A 19552-nucleotide genomic window follows, 5' to 3' on the forward strand; every position below is an offset into this window, starting at 1 on the left:
CGAGTTCCTTCCCGGGTGGGGGCCCCCCCGGGGGTTCGGCATCTCCCCACGCCGAGGCTGCTCTACATGCCATTGAGCCCAAGCCCGGTGTCGCTGGGGACCCCCTCCCTACCCCTCAAACCCCCGTGCCTGGCCGCGAGGAGCCACCCACTGAGAGTCCAGCTCTTGCGGCCCAGGGTCCCATCTCTGTCCCTCCTCACACCCCTGCTCCTGACCCCAGCCCTGCCCCCTCCACCTCCCATGCTGTTATTGCCGCCCCTGGAGCTGTCTCCTTCCCTTTCCCGGAGGATGACTCCCAGGGAGCGGCCTTTGAATTTCATAGTCCCGACCCACTCGGGGCTGTCCTCTTCCCTCCACCACCCCCCACTGAGCCAGAGCCCGCCCCTTGCTTGCCCGTCCCGGTGGGCCACGGGGCTGCGCCAGAGGTGCCACCGGTGGACCCCCGGAGGCCAGTGACCCCGCCCCCCCAAACGCTGCGAGAGGAATTGCGGGAGTTCTTGGAGGACGTCCGGGGCTCCCGCAACAAGGTCGTGCTTGCTCTCCAGCGCTGGGGGGACTTCCACCGGATCCTCCTGGCCACGAGGGCCCTCATAGGGGAGGGCAAGGGGACCGGGAAGCAGAATGTCGCGGCTTACCACCGGGCGCGCGGCTTCCGTGACTCCCTGCTCGCCTTCGGGGTGGGCCACGGTTTGCTGCGTGGCCCAACGGGGGCCGCGAGCGCCCCTGCTGACGTGGATCCCCCCCAGCCCTCCTCATGGCAGTCATCACCTTCGCCACACTAAACACCCGGAGCTGTAGGGTGGGTTTCCGCAGGAGCCAGGTGCTCTCCTTCCTTCGGGAGGGGGGGTACTCCGTGGTTTTCCTGCAGGAGACCCACACGGATCCGGCCGCCCAGCTAGCTGGCGGCGGGAGTGGGGGGACGGGGTCTACTTCAGCCATCTCACCACCCATCAGGCTGGAGTGGCTACCCTGTTCTCCCCGACCTACGGCCAGAGGTGCTGGGGTCGCCGAGGCTGTGCCGGGCCGCCTGCTGCACCTCCGGGTCCGCATGGCGGGGCTTGTGGTCAACCTCATCAACATCTATGCCCCAGCATTCGCCCCGGAGCGGCTGCAGTTCTATCGGCAGGCGTCCGCCTTCCTCGGCTCCCTGGATCCTCGCGAGTGCCTGGTCCTGGGAGGGGACTTTAACACCGTCCTCGAGGAGTGGGACCGCTCGGGGACCGAGCAGAGCCCGGCCGCGGGCGTCCTCAGGGAGATCGTCGCCCATCACTCCCTGGTGGACGTCTGGCGCGACCACCACCCGGACGACGCCTCCACGTACACCTATGTCCGGGTGGGAGCCCATCGGTCGTGCCACTCCCGGTTGGACCGCATCTATCTGTCCCGGTTCCATCTCTCACGGGCCCAGTCCTCCAGCGTCCGGCCGGCCCCTTTTCGGACCACCACCTGCGTCACCGTGGCGGCCTCTCTGCGCGGAGAGGCGGGGCGGCCTATTGGCACTTCAACAACAGCTTGCTGGAGGATGGGGCTTCGTGGCATCCTTCCGGGAGTTCTGGCTGGCCTGGCGAGGGCAGCGCGCGCCTTTCCTCGGCGGCGGTGGTGGGATGTGGGAAGGTGCGCGCCCGGCTCTTCTGCCGTGACTACACCGGGCGCCAGCCGACGGAGGGATGCGGCGATAGGGCAGTTGGAGCGGGAGGTCTTAGAGCTGAGAGGCGTCTGGCCGCCAGCCCGAGGATCCATCCGCTGCGGAGCGTGCCGGAGAAGCGGGAGGAGCTCCGGGTCCTGGAAGACCATCGGGCCCGGGCGCCTTTGTTCGATCCGCATCCGCCTCCTTCGGGAGATGGATCGCGGCTCCCGCTTCTTCTACGCCCTGGAGAAACGGAGGGGGGCCAAGAAGCACGTCACCTGCCTCCTGGCGGAGGACGGCTCCCCCCTCACGGATCCGGCGGAGATGTGCCAGAGGGCCCGGACCTTCTACGCGCGCCTTTTCTCCCCGGATCCGACCGATCCTGCCGCTTGCAAAGTGCTCTGGGACGGGCTCCCGACGGTCAGCGCGGGCGACCGGGACCGGCTAGAGCTGCCTCTCACTCTGGCCGAGTTCTCGGAAGCCCTCCGTCGCATGCCCACCAATAAATCCCCGGGCATGGACGGGCTGACCGTGGAGTTCTACCGCGTGTTCTGGGACGTCCTCGGCCCAGACCTAGTCACCGTCTGGGCCGAGTCCTTGCGGGGCGGGGTCCTCCCTCTCTCGTGCAGGCGAGCCGTGCTCGCCTTATTGCCGAAGAGGGGGGACCTCCGCGATTTACGGAATTGGCGTCCCATCTCGCTCCTCAGCACGGACTATAAAATTGTTGCGAAGGCCATTTCGATTCGGCTAGGGTCCGTGCTGGAGGACGTGATCCACCCAGACCAGACCTACACCGTCCCGGGCCGTACCATCTTCGATAACCTGTATCTGGTCCGGGATCTCTTGGAGCTTGGGTGCAGGGATGGTCTGTCGTTCGCCCTCCTGTCCCTGGATCAGGAGAAGGCGTTCGACAGGGTGGACCACGGGTATCTCCTGGGCACTCTGCAGGCGTTAGGCTTCGGACCCCAGTTTGTGGGGTTTCTCCAGGTGCTGTACGCTTCCGCAGAGTGTCTGGTCAGGCTCAACTGGACCCTGACCGAGCCGGTCAGCTTCGGGCGGGGAGTGCGGCAGGGGTGCCCCCTCTCGGGCCAGCTGTACGCCCTGGCGATCGAGCCCTTCCTCTGTCTCCTCCGCAGGAGGTTGACGGGGTTGGTGCTTCGGGAGCCGGAGCTGCGGCTGGTCCTGTCGGCGTACGCCGACGATGTGCTCCTCGTGGTCCAGGACCCGGGCGACTTGGCGCGGGTGGAGGCCTGCCAAGCCGTGTACTCGGCGGCCTCCTCCGCCCGGGTCAACTGGGTCAAGAGCTCTGGCCTGGTGGTCGGGGACGGGTGGCAGGCGAGCTCCCTCCCACCCGCTTCAGGCCATCCGGTGGAGCGCGGGTCCGCTGCTCTATCTCGGCGTTTACCTTTCTGCCACGCATCCCTCTCCGCCGGAGAACTGGCAAGGTTTGCAGGGCAGGGTGGCGGAGCGGCTCCGGAAATGGACAGGACTCCTCCGGTGCCTTTCCCTCCGAGGTGCTCAATCAACTGGTCCTGTCCATGCTCTGGTACCGGCTCAACACCCTGGTCCCGGCCCGGTGTTCCTGACCGATCTCCGGAGGGTGGTGCTGGAGTTCTTTGGCCAGGACTGCACTGGGTCCCTGCAGGGGTACTCCACCTGCCCCTGGAGGAGGGAGGGCAGGGCCTGAAGTGCCTCCGCACTCAGGTCCACGTCTTCCGCCTCCAGGCACTGCAGAGGCTCCTTTATGGTGCGGGTAGTCCGGCATGGAGAGCCCTGGCGCACGCCTTCCTGCGCCGCTTCCGAGGGCTCCGATACGACCGGCAGCTCCTTTATCTCGACCCGAGTGGCCTGCCGCGAGACCTCTCCGGGCTGCCGGTCTTCTACCAGGACCTCCTCCGGACCTGGAAGCTGTTCTCTGCGACCAGGTCCGTGGCGGCCACCGAGGGGGCAGACCTCCTCGCGGAGCCCCTGCTACACAACCCTCAGCTCCGTGTGCAGGTGGCGGAGTCCCCCGCGGTGCGCCAGAGGTTGGTCCTGGCAGAAGCCACCAGGGTCGGAGACCTCCTGGACTACGACCGGGGAGACTGGCTGGATCCCCTGACGCTCGCTCGGCGGATGGGGCTCTCCAGACCTTGTACTCCCCGGCGCGTACTACAGGAGGTGAAGGCCGCTTTGCCGCCCGCTGCTCGGGCTTACCTCGACCGGGTCCTGCGTGAGGGCACGCCCCGCCCACCCCCCACCCCGAGCCCTCCGGACCTCTTCATCGGGCCCCTGCCCCGTGGACCCGACCGGCCCCCCCGCCCCTTCTCCGCCAGCTGGCTGCACGATCTGCAGCCGGTCCGTTTCCAAACCGCGCCAAGGAAACAACTCTACGCGCTCGTGCTCCATACCGTTCACTTCCTCACCCTCGTGTCCCGCCCCGACACCAAGTGGCGGGACCTCTTGCCACCTGTGGAGGGTGAGGAGCCCCGGTGGGCCAGCCTGTACTCCACCCTGGTCCCGAGGCCCGCCGGGGATATCAGCTGGCGGCTCCTTCACGGGGCCGTGAGCACGGGCGTGTACTTGGCGCGGTTCACCCCTGTCCCAGACACCTGCCCCTTCTGCGGCGTGAGGGAGACCCTGGCGCATGTTTACCTAGAGTGCGCCGGGTTGCAGCCCCTATACCGGCTCCTCACTAATATCCTCTTGCGTTTCTGGTTGCACTTTTCCCCCCACCTCCTTATCCATGCACTCCCTATCCGTGGCCCCACAAAGTCGCGGGACCTCCTGGTCAACCTCCTCCTCGCCCTGGCTAAAAAGGCCATCCACGCGACCAGGGAGAGGAGGTTGGCCGACGGAGACTCCTGCGACTGTGGGGCTTGTTTCCGATCCCTCGTCCGCTCACGTCTCCGGGCGGAGTTCCTCTGGGCGGCGTCCGCTGGCTCCCTTGACGCCTTCGAGGAGCAGTGGGCGCTGTCCGGGGTTCTCTGCTCGGTGTCCCCATCAGGCTCCCTCCTTCTGACCCTTTGACCTCACTCCTGCCCCTGTTCTTTTATTAGTTGTCCCCCGCACTTAGTGGGTTTCCGTGGCCCTGTGGATCCTCCCCCTAGGCTGGGGGGGGGATCCGTTAGCATGGGGCGGGCTTCCGCCCGCCCCCTCTCCCGGATAACCCAATAGTACACACCCTCCCCCTCAAGAACTCCTCCGGGGGGGGGCAGGCGGGGTGTTCTATCGGCCCAGCATTCTTCTCAGCTGGGCCCGCAGGGAATCCCTTTCCTGTCGCAGGCCCTCCATGGCGTGGAGCAGCCTGCTGATTTCCCCCTGGCTCCGGGTCCCCACCATAGACCTCCCTGGTCCTCTGTGGGTTCTCCCCTCAGTTTGGGTTCCCTGGTTACGGCGGGGCCGTTTTGCCCCAGCCCCTTTCTGTTTAGGGGCCTCGGTCCAGACTACCCCTTCCTGGCGGGGAGTCCCAGACCGAGCCTCAGTTACAGGCACGCCCCCTTTCTGCCCCAGGGGGTATTGCCTCGTGATGTGGCCCTTGGGGTGGCAGTGGAAGCACCCTCGAGGCCTCCCCCCTGCCTCGGCCCCAGTTTTGTGGGCCTCAGCCCTTCTTTCTGGGCTTGGCTGGGCCCTGCGAGTTCCGTGGGGGCACTCCCGCTTCAAGTGCCCCGGTTTCCCACAGGCCCAACAGTTCCTTGGCCTTGGCACCGGCCTCCTCTGCCGCCGCTGAAGCAGCCCCGCTTGCTGCTTGGCGAGCCGGGCTCGACAGGCCCTCCAATAGTAGTCTCTGTCCCGTCTCTCCCCCATTTTGGGATCAGCTAGCCTCTGAGTGCCCAGTCCCGGACTCGGGGCCCGGGCGGCCGGTCCTATAGGGGCCTCGGCCTCGAGAAAGTCCTCCATAAGCCTAACGGCCGTGTTCAGCGTTTGCGGGCGGTGCCGCAACACCCACGCCCTCTCGGGAGTCGGGAGGATGTGCACGAACTGTTTGAGGACTATTTGCTCCGTGATGTCAGCGGAGGCTCTCTGCTCTGGCTGTAGCCATCGGGTCGCTGCCTCCCTTAACTCCTGGGCCACAGCCCGGAGGGTAAAACTTTCCCCGAAACCGTCGCCGAAAGGCCTCCGGGGTGACCTTGAAGGCATCCAAGATGGCCGCCTTCACTCGGGCGTAAACCCGGGCCTCATCGTCGGGGAGGCCCCGATAGGCCCTCTGAGTAGCCCCCGTCAGGTAGGGGGCGAGAAGGATCGCCCACTGGTCTGGTGCCCACCCGGCTACTGCCGCCACCCTTTCGAAGGTCACCAGATACGCTTCGGGGTCGTCCTCGGGCCCCATCTTGGTCAGCCGCAGGGGCGGCGCAGGGGGTGCAGGTGAAGCAGCCCCCCCTGGTGCGACGCCACCGGGGCTCGGCCACAGGGTGGCGAGCTGCTGGAGACATTGGGTCTGTTGCTCCCGATGCTGGACCGCCAAGGACTGAAGTAGCTGCTGCTATTAGACCCCCAGCTGCTCCACGAGCTGCTGTTGCTGCTGCTGCTGGCTTTCGGCCAGGAGTTTAATAAGAGTCTCTGTCTCCATTCTTTATCTAAGGCCGTCGTCCTCTGGGCAACTGTCCCACAGTTCTTGCCCAGGCCTCTTGTATCGGGGCGGACCGCTATGCCCGCATTCTCCACCATATGTAAACGGGCTACTCACCGCCGCGGCGCCTCCTGCTGGTTTTCCTGGGGAATTAGCTCTTTTTCCAGTCCGGAGAGCCCTCTGCAGGCTGGTGATGCACCTGTTTTGCTCTCGGCCCCGTGTCCCTCCCAGAACCCGGTGCCCCTTTAAATATAATTGGGTCTCCCCCTCCCAGGGGAACCCCCACCCTACTATCCCCACTTTGCCTCAGTAGTGGCCACTGACAGTCATGGTCTAGCCCCACACTCTGGGGCAGACTGCAGTATCAGCCCACTCATCACAGGCAAAAGGGGTTTGGACCTGCTGCTTTACCTACTCCTGGGTTGTCCTCTGCAACCCCCCAGTACCTTTGGCCCTTTGCTAGGCCGCAGCCTGGGGCTTTCCAGGCTGGAGCTTCCCTAGCTCCTCAGCCTGTCCCCCAGCCCTGCTTCACCCTAGGTACCTTGTCTCCCAAGCAGCCAGGCCCATCTCTCTCTATCGCCAGAGAGAGACTGTTTGTGCTCTGGCTTCCCTGCCTCTTCTAAGCCCCAGGGCTTCAGTTTGGGGCGTGGCCCCAGCTGCAGCCACTTCTTTAATCAGCCCAGCTTCCAGAGCCACCCCTCTCAGGCGCTGTCAGGCAGCACTTCAAAGCCCTCAGGGCAGGAGCAGGGTCCACCCTGCTCCAGGGAGCGCTCTGTCTGCTTGGGCTACCCTGCTGGCTGGAGTGCTCCCCCTTCTCTGGCTGCCTTGCTGGCTGGAGCTCCTTCTCCCTTCCTGGGCTGCTGCTGGCTGGAGGACTCCTTCCTGGACTGCTACTGCTGCTGCTGAGCAAGTGAGTGAGGGGTGGGGGGGGGCCTTGCTGGCCTGCCCCCACTCCCCCACCTCTGGAGGGAGGAGCCAGGACCCCACCACCACCACTACAGCTACCACCTGGGGAGGGTCCTTCCTGCCTGGCCACCAGGGCTGCTGGAGGAGGAGAGGCTGCTGGAGCTGTGTTTGTCCTGGGGAGCTGCTGGAGCCTGGCGGAGGACTGAGAAGACCACCGGCTGCTGGGAAGTGCACAGGAATCTGAAGACCACTGTGGAGGGGGCCTTACAAACTGAGTAATTTTTTGACTGTGCTCTAGTGGTGGGGGTTTAGACTGTGTTTGTGGGGACACGGGGGTGTGGCGTGGAGCCTGCCCCCTGGTCCATCTGTGTCCCCCCCCAACCACCGCTGCCCCCTCCACCACCCCTGCAGTCCCTTACCATCTGCCTCAGTTCCTGCCTCTGGGACTCAGCTGCTCGCCTGGCCTGCCACGCCCTATTGCCACCGTTTTGGGCCTCCAGCGGCAGCCAGCTAGCCATTGACTGTGCACAAGTGCTTGTGGGTGCACGCACCCCCTTCCCTGGACTGACCCCTTCCTCTGCAACAGGCCCCCTAGCCTTGCCCCTTGTTGCCTGCCCCGTTTGCCCCTAGTAGCCTTCCTCCCCACCCCTGCCCAGCTTCAGTTTGTTTGCCTGCCCCGCCTGTCTCCCTTTGCAGCTTTGTTTGTCCCAGCCCTGAAGCCAGCCCCTTGGTCCCTCTGCCCCACTCCCAGCCTGGTTGCTCCCCTCCCTCCGCGGCCCCTCACCCTGATTAGCCCCTCCCCTCGTGCGCCCATAGTCCCATCAGTGCGCTTGTGCCTCTCCCCTGTTTAAGTTGCCCCTCCTGCACTGCACCCCCCATTGCTCTTGTTTCCCCCGCCCCCTCCCTTAGTGCAGCTAGAGGAGCCGGATTTTGCTCCTGTGTCGGTGACTAACCCCCCCCCCAAGTCCTCGATAGTCCCCGTATCTGCCCCCCCCTCCCCATTGTTGGCACCCTCCTCCCTGCCCACAGCCTAGCAGGGAGGAGTAGGTGATCTGTCCCTTACCCCCCCCCTTTTCTCCGGTGTTTGCCCTCCCTCCCCATTCAGCATGGCGGGAGGCGCGGCGGGTGGGATTCCCGGGACGACGTCTGTCCCCCCTCCCTCGCCTGCTCCCCCCAAACGCCTCCCGGTCTCAACCTCAACCGCCGCTGCCGGACCACCTGCCACCGCTCCCGCCGAGGCGCCGGCAGCGGCGACCGACGGGGTGCCCTCTGCTGCTGCCACATCCCTCACCCCTTCTGCCTCTGGGGGAGCCCCCCCAGCCGGCGGGAAGGGCCAGGGCAAAAAGAAGGGGAAGGGCCCCGCTAGAAAGGCTAAGCCCTCCATGGCGGGGCCTGCCACCGCTGCTGCGGCCCCGCCTCCGGCCGCGGCGTCCCTCCCCACTGTTCCCTCCACCAGCTCTGCGGGTGCCCCTCCCTCGGCCCCCAGAGCATACGCCCAGGTGGCGGCGGCCCCCCCGCCTGCCGCTACGTCATCTTCCCCGACCACTGCCTCCGCTACCATCTACAGCGGCTGGGGCCCCTTCCCCACCTTGACCCGGAAGCACGGCGTCCGTTGCCTCCTGGTGCCCGCCTCGCCCCACGTGGAGACCTACGTGCGGGCGTTGGCGAGGGTGGTGGGGCCCACGGCCATCGTGGCGGCCTCCAAAATGTACGGCAAGGTGGTCTTCTTCCTTGCCTCGGAGGCCGCCGCCCAGGAGGCGGTGGAGAAGGGCCTGGCGGTGGGGGGCGTGTTCGTCCCCCTGGAGCCGCTGGAGGACCTGGGGGTCCGTGTCGTCTTGACCTCCGTCCCTCCCTTCCTGCCCAATGCTGCCCTGTTACCCGCCCTCTCGACCCTGGGGAAGCCCATTTCCATTGTGAGCCCTCTCCCCTTGGGCTGCAAGGACCCCGCCCTCCGTGACGTCCTCTCGTTCCGCCGGCAGGTGCAGCTTCAGCTGCCGCCGGCGCACGTGTGGAGAGGCGCTCGAGGGGTCCTTCCTGGTCCCCTTTCAGGGGGCCCAGTACCGGGTGCACTACTCCACGGGGGAGGCCCGGTGCTACCTCTGCCGGGCGACGGGGCACGTCCGGAGGGACTGCCCTTTGGCCCGGCTCGGAGGAGCTCTCGGGACCCCCGAGCCCCGGCACAGCACTGGCCCTGTCATCGCCGGCGCCCCCGGCTGCCCGGTACCCAGAGCCGCCCCTCCTCCTCCTCAGCCCATCACTGCTCCCGCTCGGGCCTCAGGGGGTCATCCTCCAGGGCGCCCTGATGAGCGGGAGAGCCCCGCCTCCGCTACCTGCACTCTGGCGGGGCCTGTGGAGGAGGTGCGGCAGGATACTGCCGGGCGTGGGAGAGGGCTCTCCCCAGGGGGACTCATCCCTCCTTCCTGTTGTTCCACCAGTGCCTCTCCCAGCCCCCAAACCGTCTTCCTTGCCCCCTGACCCAATCCCTGTTGACCAGCCCGCAGGCGATGCCATGGAGGGCTGGACCCGGGTGGAGGGTAAGCGGGGTAAGCGGAAGGCTCGGGCTCAACTCGTGCCATCTGCCGTGGAAGCCCCCCGTAAGACCAGGAAGGGGGCTGCAGGCACCGAGCCTTCCGCCATGCCCACGGGGATACCCCATCTGCCGATGACGGCTAGGGAAGACGTGGCAGCACCGGAGGGTACCACCATCCCTCCTCCGCAGTCCCTCCCTGCGGAGGCCCCCGATGGAGCCCCTCCTGTTCCCTTGCCTCCTGTGCCCCCCGCAATACCCGAGGTGAGCGTCGCCTCGGGCGCAAGCGGGGAGGACTCTGGGATGGTGGGTGGTGAGCTCCCCTCCATCTTTGCAGAGATCGAGGCCCTGGGTCTGACCCCGGTCACCCCGGGGGAGGACGACCCTCTGCCGACGGGCCTCGACCTGGCCGACCTCACCCCAGCTCCCCCTTCCCCATGCTCCACCATCCCTCCTGCTACGTCCGCTCCCGCCTCCGCGGGTCCCCTGGACTCCTCGCTACTGGGGGTGTCCCTCGGTGGTGCGGGGCGATCGAGTTCCTTCCCGGGTGGGGGCCCCCCCGAGGGTTCGGCATCTCCCCGCGCCGAGGCTGCTCTACATGCCATTGAGCCCGAGCCCGGTGTCGCTGGGGACCCCCTCCCTACCCCTCAAACCCCGTGCCTGGCCGCGAGGAGCCACCCACTGAGAGTCCAGCTCTTGCGGCCCAGGGTCCCATCTCTGTCCCTCCCCCCACCCCTGCTCCTGACCCCAGCCCTGCCCCCTCCACCTCCCATGCTGTTATTGCCGCCCCTGGAGCTGTCTCCTTCCCTTTCCTGGAGGATGACTCCCAGGGAGCGGCCTTTGAATTTCATAGTCCCGACCCACTCGGGGCTGTGCTCTTCCCTCCGCCACCCCCAACTGAGCCAGGGCCCGCCCCTTGCTTGCCCGTCCCGGTGGGCCACGGGGCTGCGCCAGAGGTGCCACCGGTGGACCCCCGGAGGCCAGTGACCCCGCCCCCCCAAACGCTGCGAGAGGAATTGCGGGAGTTCTTGGAGGACGTCCGGGGCTCCCGTAACAAGGTCGTGCTTGCTCTCCAGCGCTGGGGGGACTTCCACCGGATCCTCCTGGCCACAAGGGCCCTCATAGGGGAGGGCAAGGGGACCGGGAAGCAGAATGTCGCGGCTTACCACCGGGCGCGCGGCTTCCGTGACTCCCTGCTCGCCTTCGGGGTGGGCCACGGTTTGCTGCGTGGCCCAACGGGGCCGTGGCGCCCCTGCTGACGTGGATCCCCCAGCCCTCCTCATGGCAGTCATCACCTTCGCCACACTAAACACCCGGAGCTGTAGGGTGGGTTTCCGCAGGAGCCAGGTGCTCTCCTTCCTTCGGGAGGGGGGGTACTCCGTGGTTTTCCTGCAGGAGACCCACACGGATCCGGCCGCCGAAGCTAACTGGCGGCTGGAGTGGGGGGACGGGGTCTACTTCAGCCATCTCACCACCCATCAGGCTGGAGTGGCTACCCTGTTCTCCCCCGACCTACGGCCAGAGGTGCTGGGGGTCGCCGAGGCTGTGCCGGGCCGCCTGCTGCACCTCCGGGTCCGCATGGCAGGGCTTGTGGTCAACCTCATCAACATCTATGCCCCGGCATTTGCCCCGGAGCGGCTGCAGTTCTATCGGCAGGCGTCCGCCTTCCTCGGCTCCCTGGATCCTTGCGAGTGCCTGGTCCTGGGCGGGGACTTTAACACCGTCCTCGAGGAGCGGGACCGCTCGGGGACCGAGCAGAGCCCGGCCGCCGCGGACGTCCTCAGGGAGATCGTCGCCCATCACTCCCTGGTGGACGTCTGGCGCGACCACCACCCAGACGACGCCTCCACGTCCACCTATGTCCGGGTGGAAGCCCATCGGTCGTGCCACTCCCGGTTGGATCGCATCTATCTGTCCCGGTTCCATCTCTCACGGGCCCAGTCCTCCAGCATCCGGCCGGCCCCTTTTTCGGACCACCACCTCGTCACCGTGACGGCCTCTCTCTGCGCGGAGAGGCCGGGGCCGGCCTATTGGCACTTCAACAACAGCTTGCTGGAGGATGGGGGCTTCGTGGTGTCCTTCCGGGAGTTCTGGCTGGCCTGGCGAGGGCAGCGGCGCGCCTTTCCCTCGGCGCGGCGGTGGTGGGACGTGGGGAAGGTGCGCGCCCGGCTCTTCTGCTGTGACTACACCCGGGGCGCCAGCCGACGGAGGGATGCGGCGATAGGGCAGTTGGAGCGGGAGGTCTTAGAGCTGGAGAGGCGTCTGGCCGCCAGCCCCGAGGATCCATCCCTTTGCGGAGCGTGCCGGGAGAAGCGGGAAGAGCTCCGGGTCCTCGAAGACCATCGGGCCCGGGGTGCCTTTGTTCGATCCCGCATCCGCCTCCTTCGGGAGATGGATCGCGGCTCCCGCTTCTTCCACGCCCTGGAGAAATGGAGGGGGGCCAAGAAGCACATCACCTGCCTCCTGGCGGAGGACGGCTCCCCCCTCACGGATCCGGCGGAGATGTGCGAGAGGGCCCGGACCTTCTACGCGCGCCTTTTCTCCCCGGATCCGACCGATCCTGCCGCTTGCAAAGTGCTCTGGGACGGACTCCCGATGGTCAGCGCGGGCGACCGGGACCGGCTAGAGCTGCCTCTCACTCTGGCCGAGTTCTCGGAAGCCCTCCGTCGCATGCCCACCAATAAATCCCCGGGCATGGACGGGCTGACCGTGGAGTTCTACCGCGTGTTCTGGGACGTCCTCGGCCCAGACCTAGTCACCGTCTGGGCCGAGTCCTTGCGGAGCGGGGTCCTCCCTCTCTCGTGCAGGCGAGCCGTGCTCGCTTTATTGCCGAAGAGGGGGGACCTCCGCGATTTACGGAATTGGCGTCCCATCTCGCTCCTCGGTACGGACTATAAAATTGTTGCGAAGGCCATTTCGATTCGGCTAGGGTCCGTGCTGGAGGACGTGATCCACCCAGACCAGACCTACACCGTCCCGGGCCGTACCATCTTCGATAACCTGTATCTGGTCCGGGATCTCTTGGAGCTTGGGTGCAGGGATGGTCTGTCGTTCGCCCTCCTGTCCCTGGATCAGGAGAAGGCGTTCGACAGGGTGGACCACGGGTATCTCCTGGGCACTCTGCAGGCGTTAGGCTTCGGACCCCAGTTTGTGGGTTTTCTCCAGGTGCTGTACGCTTCCGCAGAGTGTCTGGTCAGGCTCAACTGGACCCTGACCGAGCCGGTCAGCTTCGGGCGGGGAGTGCGGCAGGGTGCCCCCTCGGGCCAGCTGTACGCCCTGGCGATCGAGCCCTTCCTCTGTCTCCTCCGCGGGAGGTTGACGGGGTTGGTGCCGAGCCGGGCTGCGGCTGGTCCTGTCGGCGACGATGTGCTCCTCGTGGTCCAGGACCCGGGCGACTTGGCGGGTGGAGGCCTGCCAAGCCGTGTACTCGGCGGCCTCCTCCGCCCGGGTCAACTGGGTCAAGAGCTCTGGCCTGGTGGTCGGGGCGGGTGGCAGGCGAGCTCCCTCCCACCCGCGCTTCAGGCCATCCGGTGGGCGCGGGTCCGCTGCTCTATCTCGGCGTTTACCTTTCTGCCACGCATCCTCTCCACCGGAGAACTGGCAAGGTTGCAGGGCAGGGTGGCGGAGCGGCTCCGGAAATGGACAGGACTCCTCCGGTGCCTTTCCCTCCGAGGGAGGGCACTGGTGCTCAATCAACTGGTCCTGTCCATGCTCTGGTACCGGCTCAACACCCTGGTCCCAGCCCCGGTGTTCCTGACCGACCTCCGGAGGGTGGTGCTGGAGTTCTTTTGGCCAGGACTGCACTGGGTCCCTGCAGGGGTACTCCACCTGCCCCTGGAGGAGGGAGGGCAGGGCCTGAAGTGCCTCCGCACTCAGGTCCACGTCTTCCGCCTCCAGGCACTGCAGAGGCTCCTTTATGTTGCGGGTAGTCCGGCATGGAGAGCCCTGGCACACGCCTTCCTGCGCCGCTTCCGCGGGCTCCGATACGACCGGCAGCTCCTTTACCTCGACCCGAGGGGCCTTCCGCGAGACCTCTCCGGGCTGCCGGTCTTCTACCAGGACCTCCTCCGGACCTGGAAGCTGTTCTCTGCGACCAGGTCCGTGGCGGCCACCGAGGGGGCAGACCTCCTCGCGGAGCCCCTGCTACACAACCCTCAGCTCCGTGTGCAGGTGGCGGAGTCCCCCGCGGTGCGCCAGAGGTTGGTCCTGGCAGATGCCACCAGGGTCGGAGACCTCCTGGACTACGACCGGGGAGACTGGCTGGATCCCCTGACGCTCGCTCGGCGGATGGGGCTCTCCAGACCTTGTACTCCCCGGCGCGTACTACAGGAGGTGAAGGCCGCTTTGCCGCCCGCTGCTCGGGCTTACCTCGACCGGGTCCTGCGTGAGGGCACGCCCCGCCCACCCCCCACCCCGAGCCCTCCGGACCTCTTCATCGGGCCCCTGCCCCGTGGACCCGACCGGCCCCCCCGCCCCTTCTCCGCCAGCCGGCTGCACAATCTGCAGCCGGTCCGTTTCCGAACCGCGCCAAGGAAACAACTCTACGCGCTCGTGCTCCACACCGTTCACTTCCTCACCCTCGTGTCCCGCCCCGACACCAAGTGGCGGGACCTCTTGCCACCTGTGGAGGGTGAGGAACCCCGGTGGGCCAGCCTGTACTCCACCCTGGTCCCGAGGCCCGCCGGGGATATCAGCTGGCGGCTCCTTCACGGGGCCGTGAGCACGGGCGTGTACTTGGCGCGGTTCACCCCTGTCCCGGACACCTGCCCCTTCTGCGGCGTGAGGGAGACCCTGGCGCATGTTTACCTAGAGTGCGCCAGGTTGCAGCCCCTATACCGGCTCCTCACCGACATTCTGTTACGTTTCTGGCTGCACTTTTCCCCTCACCTCCTTATCCATGCACTCCCTATCCGTGGCCCCACAAAGTCGCGGGACCTCCTGGTCAACCTCCTCCTCGCCCTGGCTAAAAGGGCCATCCACGCGACCAGGGAGAGGAGGCTGGCCGACGGAGACTCCTGCGACTGTGGGGCTTGTTTCCGGTCCCTCGTCCGCTCACGTCTCCGGGCGGAGTTCCTCTGGGCGGCGTCCGCTGGCTCCCTTGACGCCTTCGAGGAGCAGTGGGCGCTGTCCGGGGTTCTCTGCTCGGTGTCCCCATCAGGCTCCCTCCTTATGACCCTTTGACCTCACTCCTGTCCCTGTTCTTTTATTAGTTGTCCCCCGCACTTAGTGGGTTTCCGTGGCCCTGTGGATCCTCCCCTTAGGCTGGGGGGGGATCCGTTAGCATGGGGCGGACTTCCGCCCGCCCCCTCTCCCGGATAACCCAATAGTACAGCAGATTCTGATCTCCCTGGAACTGGTGTGAAGTATTTATACGGAGTGGTTCCGCAGAACTCAAGGTAGTTCAGCAAGATTTATCCTACGTGGCTGAGATCAGAAACGGGATGGCTAACTTTTCATTTAAATGGATGGCAGGATGAATATGGGATGTAATGATACTGTTTCTTGGGAACTTGGGATTCATACTGTCTTGCAATTTTGATTAATTATTTTTAACTCAGTGCGGGCAAAGTTTTTTATTTCCGATATAAAATTTAAAACATTTAAAAAAAAAAAAGGTAGTTTAAGATTGGGATTTTATTTGGAGTGTTCTCATTTTACTGTTACGCAAAAGGCCATCTTCCAGTCCAGTCCACGGGCCCAACCCTCTTCCCACAAAAATGAAAAGCAAAACTCTCGTTGACTTCACCGAGATCAACATCTGGGTTTGTTACTTCCATACAAAGAAAATTCCATTTCTCTTCTCTACTGCACATCCTGTCTGGCAGCTCTTGGTCATATTAGCAGTCACACTGGGGTGTGTACATGGGGTATGAATGACTTCAGTGTGTATGCATTTGGTGTGACTGGGTATTGTGTGTGTCACACTTCCCAGGGGTTTCCAGGATTGCGAGGCACTTGGCTACCACCTGCCTTGAGCGTGAAGAAGGTTTGCCTGTATTTGCTGGGGGCCGACTGTGTGTCCCCAGCAGCCTCTAGCAACACTAGGCCTCTGCAGACATTGTTCTTCCTTCACAGCTTAGCGATAGGCATTTGCCAACCCACAAGCCCTCCTAGCCTCCAACCCCTTTTCCAGTGGACAAAGTTCACAGATCGCAAGTCCCAAATGGATAGTGCCCACTTTCACCTCAGATTCATTCTCTGCTCAACACACCATACCCAGATATATTCACAGTAAAAACAAGAAGAAGTTTAATAAAAAACAGAGACTGGAGAAGAAGCAAATTTGCAGGTTATTTTGTGTACTTGAAAGCTTTGTTTAATTTTGTCTAATAAATTTATGTGTGTGTGGTGGGGGGGATAAATAGGGTGCATTGGCAGATTAATGTGTCTGTGTTACATAAAAGAACCAGAAATATATTTAAAATGAGAAATATTAATTAATAAATAGTTCAGTTAGTGCCATGAGTAGCAAACAGAAACAGGCTTGGAAGAATTCAGCCTGAAGCTCTGTCTAGAATACAGAGACTATACTGGCACAGCTACATTAGTGTAGCTATGCTAGTGTAAACCCACAGCATAGATGCAGTTGACACCAATGTAAGGGGTTTTTCCGTCAGTGTAGGAATATCACTAGCTAACTTGACAGAAAATGTCTTCCATGAGTTAGGGCAGCATAGCGTGTCAATCATGGCTGTGGTTTTTTCATGCCCCCGACTAATGTATCTATGACAACCTAACTTTTAAGTTTAGACCAGGCCTTTGGGGAGTGGTGTGTGTGTGTGTTGGATATAGATGGTGTGTGGAGTGTATCTGCTTGGGTATATGGCAGAGTTGTGTAGGTGTCTGGGTGGGTGCGGTTTTTTCCTTTGCTTGGCACTGGCATGTGCGTTAGGCGTTTGTGTGATTTCACTGGGGGTTAGGTGGCTAATCGGTGAAGGCATTTTGAAAATCCCACTAGACACCTGTATGTATCTTTGGGCACCGAAATGCCTGGAAGGTGAAGGTAGACAAATGCCTACATTTTTAATGGGGAGAGTAATGAAACACTGGGACAATTTACCAAGTGTTCTGGTGGAGTCTCCATCACAGATAGTTTTTAAATGAAGACTGGAATTATTTGGGAGCAGTGCTCTGGCTTAAGTTGTACAGAAGGTCAGACTAGATGATCACATTGGCCCCTTGTGGCCGTGGCATCTATGAATCCATAGATCTGAAAATCTGGCCCAACGTGATTTGCCTTGGGTCATCCAGGGAAGCAACTGGACAAGTGCGGGGACAGAATTCCAGCCTCTTGCCTCGCAGCTCTTCCAAATGGACCATCCACCTGCCTCTGCTCCAGCATAATTAAAAGCTGCACAAGTAGCCTAGAATCTCCCTTCTTTCCTGTGGCACTGAGGGGTGGGGCTGAGGAACCCACATCACAGCTTAAATTCTTGTTCACATTGCCACATGTTACATGAGGGTCTCAGGTCTGGTGGGGGCAATGAACCCCGGACCTCTGAGTTCTGAACCGCTCCAGGCTGAGCTAAAATCCCAAAGGTTGTTAGCTCAGGCTATGGCAGACTCATCCGCCTCTGAGGTAAAATAGGAGCTGGGGGAAAATGTACACATCATATTGTAATTAGGTAGAGCAACAGCAGACACATCCCTCAGCTTTCAGATTCCCAGTGCATTCCCTGGATGTGTCCTTCCCTCGTTATAAATGTTCCAGTTTGGGACAGACAGGATTCAGGCATGCGGAGTGCTGCTTTGCAACTCCAAACCCCATTCCTGAATGAAGAGGCAGCAGAGACATTGATAATCGTACACACATGAGCTGGTATTTAATCGGAGGGCATTAATTTGACACAAGAAGAAGTATCTAGAGTGCATCCAGGATAAATCTAAGGTACCAGATTCTCACAGAGCATTAGAAATTTTAGCTCTTCATTACTTTATTGAGCTACTAAAGAGCACATGCAATTAGATTTTTATTGTCCTATATAATGACTTTTGTGAGAGGGGGAGGGATGGCTTAGTGGATTGAGCATTGGCCTGCTAAACCTAGGATTGTGAGCTCAACCACTGAGGGGGCCACTGAGGGATCTGGGGCAAAAATCTGTCAAGGACAGTACTTGGTCTTGCTGTGAATTTAGGGGACTGGATTCAATGACCTTTCAAGGTTCCTTCCAGTTCTCTGAGATAGGTATAGCTCCACATGTTTTAATTGCCAAAAAACAAAGCAGTTTAGAGTGCTCACACTCTTTATCTATCTATCTATCTATCTATCTATCTATCTATCTATCTATCTATCACCATATGTTCCCTCTATTCTTCTTAACCTCTGAGGATAGAACAAGAAGCAATGGGTTTAAATTTAAGCAAGGGTGGTTTAGGTTGGACATTAGGAAAAACTTCATAACTGTTGGAGTGGTGAAGCACTGGAATAAATTGCCTAGGGAGGTTGGGGAATCTCCATCATTGGGGATTTTTAAGAGCAGGTTGGATAAACACCTGTCAGGGATGGTCTTGATAATACTTAGTCCTGCCTTGAGTGCAGGGGACTGGACTAGATGACCTCTCAAGGTCCCTTCCAGATCTATCTATCTATCTATCTCAGTGCCTTTCAGGATTTGGCTCTGTTCTGGAAATCCTCATATTAACATATACATTTTTTCTCCTGTGGCTCAAACAGTTGCAAGCCCCATGGAAGGGGCTAACCAAACTGAAGTGACTGAGTTCATTCTTATGGGTTTCTCTGCATCCCCAGAGCTACAGTGGATCCTCTTTGTGATGTTCCTGATCATCTACCTCCTGACCATTGCCACCAACACTTCCATCATTGTCATAGTCAGGAGTTGTCCAAGCCTCCACTGCCCTATGTACGTGTTACTCAGCAACCTCTCCTTCCTGGAGATCTGGTACACCTCAGTGACGGTGCCCAAGTTGCTGGCTGGGCTTCTGCCAGGAAACAGATCAATCTCTGTCCGTGGATGCATAGCCCAGATGTTTTTCTTCTTCTCCATGGGTTCCACTGAGTTCTTCCTTCTAGCAGTGATGGCGTATGACCGCTACTTGGCCATCTGCCACCCCTTGTGCTACTCCACTATCATGTGCAACATCTTGTGCCTCAAGCTGTCAGTGGTCGCTTGGATGTCTGGCTTCTTGGCTTCCTCTGTTCTCACCGTGTTCGTGTCCAGGCTGTCGTTCTGTGGTCCCAACGAGATTGACCACTTCTTTTGTGACTTTGTCCCCCTGGCCAAGCTCTCCTGCTCAGACACGCATCTTAGCAAGCTCGTGTGCTTCACCCTGACATGTACCGTAGCCGGGACCTCCTTCCTCCTCACCATCGGTTCCTACAGCTGCGTCATACGGACAGCATGGCGGATGCCTTCAGAGAGTGGGCTCCAGAAAGCTCTGACCACCTGTGGTGCCCACATTGCGGTCACAGGCATATTCTATGGCTCAGCACTTTCTATGTATGCCCGGCCACCTGTGATGGAGTCCTCTAACATGGACAAGGTGGTGTCACTCTTCTACTGTGTCCTGACCCCACTGCTGAACCCCATCATATACACCCTACGGAACAACATGGTGAAAGAGGCACTGAGGAAATCAGTGACAACCTCAGGATTATTTAGGGTCTAAGGAAGAATTTTACCCGGGTGGCTTCATTACATGGAGTGGTACCAGGAATTACATCAATCACAAACCTCACTGGGGTTGGGTGGGAAGCAACCTTCAGTTAGGATGAGTTAAGCAAAAGCCTCTCACCTAGGGCAAAAGTAGGTTGTGATCCTGCACAGGAGTTTGGACTGAGTGGATGGAGGGCTGTTACTGAGTATTGTTTGTGGGTTTTTTTTTTTGTGAGTGTGTCTGTGTGTGGAGGGGGAAGAGTCTGGGGCGGGGGTGGGGAAGGCAGAACACACAGAAGCTGATAACATACAGGAACAGAAAAAGAGGC

General features: G+C 61.7%; 1 protein-coding gene across 1 annotated transcript; it reads left to right on the forward strand.

The window, feature by feature from the left end:
* Window positions 1-18294: 18294 nt before the first annotated feature.
* On the forward strand, window positions 18295-19236 carry LOC120380071 (olfactory receptor 6B1-like). The gene has a single exon (XM_039497572.1). The coding sequence runs from the start codon at window positions 18295-18297 to the stop codon at window positions 19234-19236; it is 942 nt and encodes a 313-aa protein (XP_039353506.1).
* The last annotated feature ends 316 nt before the right edge of the window (window positions 19237-19552 follow it).

Source organism: Mauremys reevesii, linkage group 13, assembly GCF_016161935.1.
Source record: "Mauremys reevesii isolate NIE-2019 linkage group 13, ASM1616193v1, whole genome shotgun sequence".
NCBI lineage: Eukaryota > Metazoa > Chordata > Testudines > Geoemydidae > Mauremys > Mauremys reevesii.

Excerpts from the sequence above, each read along its gene's own strand:
- LOC120380071 (XM_039497572.1), top strand. The coding sequence starts at position 18,295 with ATGGAAGGGGCTAACCAAACTGAAGTGACTGAGTTCATTCTTATGGGT.